At 36.7% G+C, this 3,150-nt stretch overlaps 1 protein-coding gene across 1 annotated transcript in view; it reads right to left on the bottom strand.

The window, feature by feature from the left end:
* Nucleotides 1-561: 561 nt before the first annotated feature.
* The window catches only part of LOC106873412 (fibrillin-2), a 6,567-nt gene continuing 3,978 nt past the window's right edge, over nt 562-3,150 (bottom strand). Inside the window, exon 5 of the mRNA XM_014920767.2 lies at nt 562-1,342. Within this exon, the coding sequence (XP_014776253.1) occupies nt 1,107-1,342 (236 nt within the window). The 3' untranslated portion in view covers nt 562-1,106. The remainder of the gene's footprint in view (nt 1,343-3,150) is intronic.

Here is a 3,150-nt window from a genome sequence, read left to right as displayed (position 1 = left end):
GAAAGTATCTTGTTTTATAGGCCCAGATATTATGATTATTTGTAGCATTTGAATTAAGGGTTTGCAGTCTCTCCCCAACAGTCCATTATTTCGGCCAGAGTTCTTTCGTCACACTTCTGTGACCTCATCAGTGGTCCTTTGCTTTCTTCTTTCTTATATGTGTGTCCCTCCTTGCTAACGATCAGCCATTTTGTATTTTGGATTCTTATTGTATGTGTCTACGCATGCGTATCCCTCTATCCGTGTCTATGTTTTGTAAGCGCATATAATTAATAGGATTCATGTAATGTCATGTAATGTAAAGCTGACGCAAATTATCACCAAATATACAGTGCGTGTGTTTTTATTGGCTAAACTGGCAGCATGACCATCCCCAAATACAACAATATCTGTTTCAACACACGATTTCACATCAAGAATCTTGCAAAACAAATATATTAACAGAATATATATGATATCACTATCCATATAAGTTAATAAGGTAATAAGGCGGGGCGTATTCTGGAACGTTGCCCAAAAAACGGACAGACAAGTAGAGGAACAGACAAACAAACAAACAAGTTATAGTCTTCATTAAAATATCTTTTATTTAATCCATAACGAGTGAAAATGTACAAAAATACTTCACAGATACAGATGTGAATATGTGCGTATGCATGTATGGTTGTATGATGTAAGGTGGACTATCAGCGACTCGTGGACTAACAGACAGAGAAACGAACGAGTAACAAAGTTTATTATGTCTGAAATCTCTTAATTAACTAATTAATTAATGAAGCAATAAAAACTGAATATCACAACAATGATGTAATGTACTAGAGACACAAGGGCATGATGGGATTGCAGTCACATGACCAGATGTGGCGGTCATCTGGAGAGATGAGATGACTCGGTGTAAAGGTGACCTAGAGAGGAGAGGAGATGACCCGGCGAGGTGGTCATGTGGAAAGGAGAAGACTTGGTGAAGTGGCCCAGGATAATGTCCTGGTGTGATGATATGTTTGAGAGGGTTTTGACTATGTGTACCTAGGAGTATATTTTCGAATGATTACTATAATAGTAATTGTGACAGTAGTAGTTGTTGTAGATGTTGTAGATGTTTATTTCTATGGTTTGCTTTTGGTGATGGGTTTCAATTGTTGTTTTTTAACTTGCTCAAACTTTGGTATGACACTTGGTTTTCCTGGCACTGCGTTTCGGGATTTTCCTCGAGACATCCAGTAGCACCAATTTCCGTTGGGTTTAAATCCGTGGGGGCAATGGCACATGTAGGATCCATATGTGTTGAAACAGTGGTAAGGAGGAGGACAGTAGTGCATGTTGCACTTGCATTCATCAATATCTGAAAATAAAAAAAAGGGAAACATACGTGAGTAATAATATATATAAAAAAAACAGATGTGAGAGTTTTGGTATTAGGACAAACCCATAGCCCTTTCCGTAAAGGATTCAAATAAAAGTCTAGGGAGTATCTGTGGTTAAAGCTGTTGGTTGGCATCAGGTCAGTCTTTGCACAACCAGCCAATGTTTTCTATCATGACCTCCCGATCAAATACATATTCATGAATACACTACACCCACAGAAATATATATATATATATACCATCATCATCATCATCATCATCATCATCATCATCATCATCATCGCTACCATTCTCGTTATCATTTAACAACCGTCACTGAACAATGGACCGATTCGTTGAGATAACCGCTGCATCCCGGAATTCCTTCCAACGAGTTTCCAGTGACGAAATATCGAATGAAAAAAAGTTGCCGCAAAATTTGTGCGTTCCTTGCTCAGGGAAGTTCAAAAGCAGCCATGAGTGGATTCGTGTCGTGAAATGAAAGAACAATTTTTCAAAGGTCATCACTGGTGATGAAAGTCGTGGAACAGGTGAGAAAAAAACACGACTGCTTCGAATACAGAAAAACGCGCCTTGACTAGTGGTTCGCTTCAAATGGAGAATACTTTGAAGGTGATAAAACTGCAAACGTATAAAACAAAGTGAAGATAATATTTTGCACAATTCCGGCTTCTTTTGGGTCCCCCTCATATGTAAATATGCAAAACAATAAGAAACAAAAGTTGGAAACCTTAAGATGATGACTTGTTTTAAATATAAATGTATAGAGATTTACATTAAGAGGTCCAACTTATACAGAATACAAGAATACAGGTAAAATTAAAGGGATGGGAAAAGGTTGTTATAAGTCCAACAGTTGTTCCAAGAGGTTCAGAAATCCATGATAATGTTGGCTGGATCACCGCATCCCCAGAAACGGCTGTTTGCCTTATGACACCTTTCTTCCACTCCTTTAGTTCTCTCTGTCTTTTTCATTCTCTCTATGTTGGACCTATTGATATAAATATCTTAAGATTTATGCATAAAACTTCATAACCTGGAAGCTTCCGCCTGTTGCTTTCTCCCGTTTTGCATTTATACATATATTTTGTATATTTTGTAATTGTCGTATTTGATATATTTAGTGTATGTGACGTGTCTGATTTGTTTTATCTGCATTATTTCATCTGAACCCGCTCAATCTGATCCTTTTGATAACCTTCCTTCACTTTGTAGAATGAGGACCTGCACAGACGTTGATGTCTAAGTTTGAACCTTTTAAGAACGATTGTCTTCTACATGGAGAATATCTGGATTTCATTTGTGGACTATATATCTGTGTGTGTATATATATATATATATATATATATATATATATATATATATATATATATATATATATATATATATATATATATATATACACTATGAAAGCGAGACGAACTGTTAGCGTTCTACATCAGATTCGCGTTTGGCCGTACGGCTTTTCAATGTTGTTTTCACTGTCCATTTTTCCTGTCTTGGTTTGTGTTTGCCACCTTGGAATCCTCTGTTTAGTGGGTCGATCCACTACTCAGGAAGAGACTATTCTAGAGTACGTTCTGCCTTATCTTCGAAGCGTCTAGTTAAAATAGAGGCAGCTGACGAAGGATTAATTGCAAGTGGCTATTTGTTTTCCTATGTGTTCGTTCCGTGGTCTGTATTTCATTGTTCTAACGTCCTGTACCCAAATATGCATCTATATACACATGTAGATTTATGTACATATATGTGTGTATACATGCATATATATTCTTTGTATTATATA

This window comes from Octopus bimaculoides, chromosome 28 (assembly GCF_001194135.2).
Source record: "Octopus bimaculoides isolate UCB-OBI-ISO-001 chromosome 28, ASM119413v2, whole genome shotgun sequence".
NCBI classification, from domain to species: domain Eukaryota; kingdom Metazoa; phylum Mollusca; class Cephalopoda; order Octopoda; family Octopodidae; genus Octopus; species Octopus bimaculoides.
Note: the sequence above shows the minus strand (reverse complement) of the source record. Positions and strands in the feature narration are given on the sequence as shown.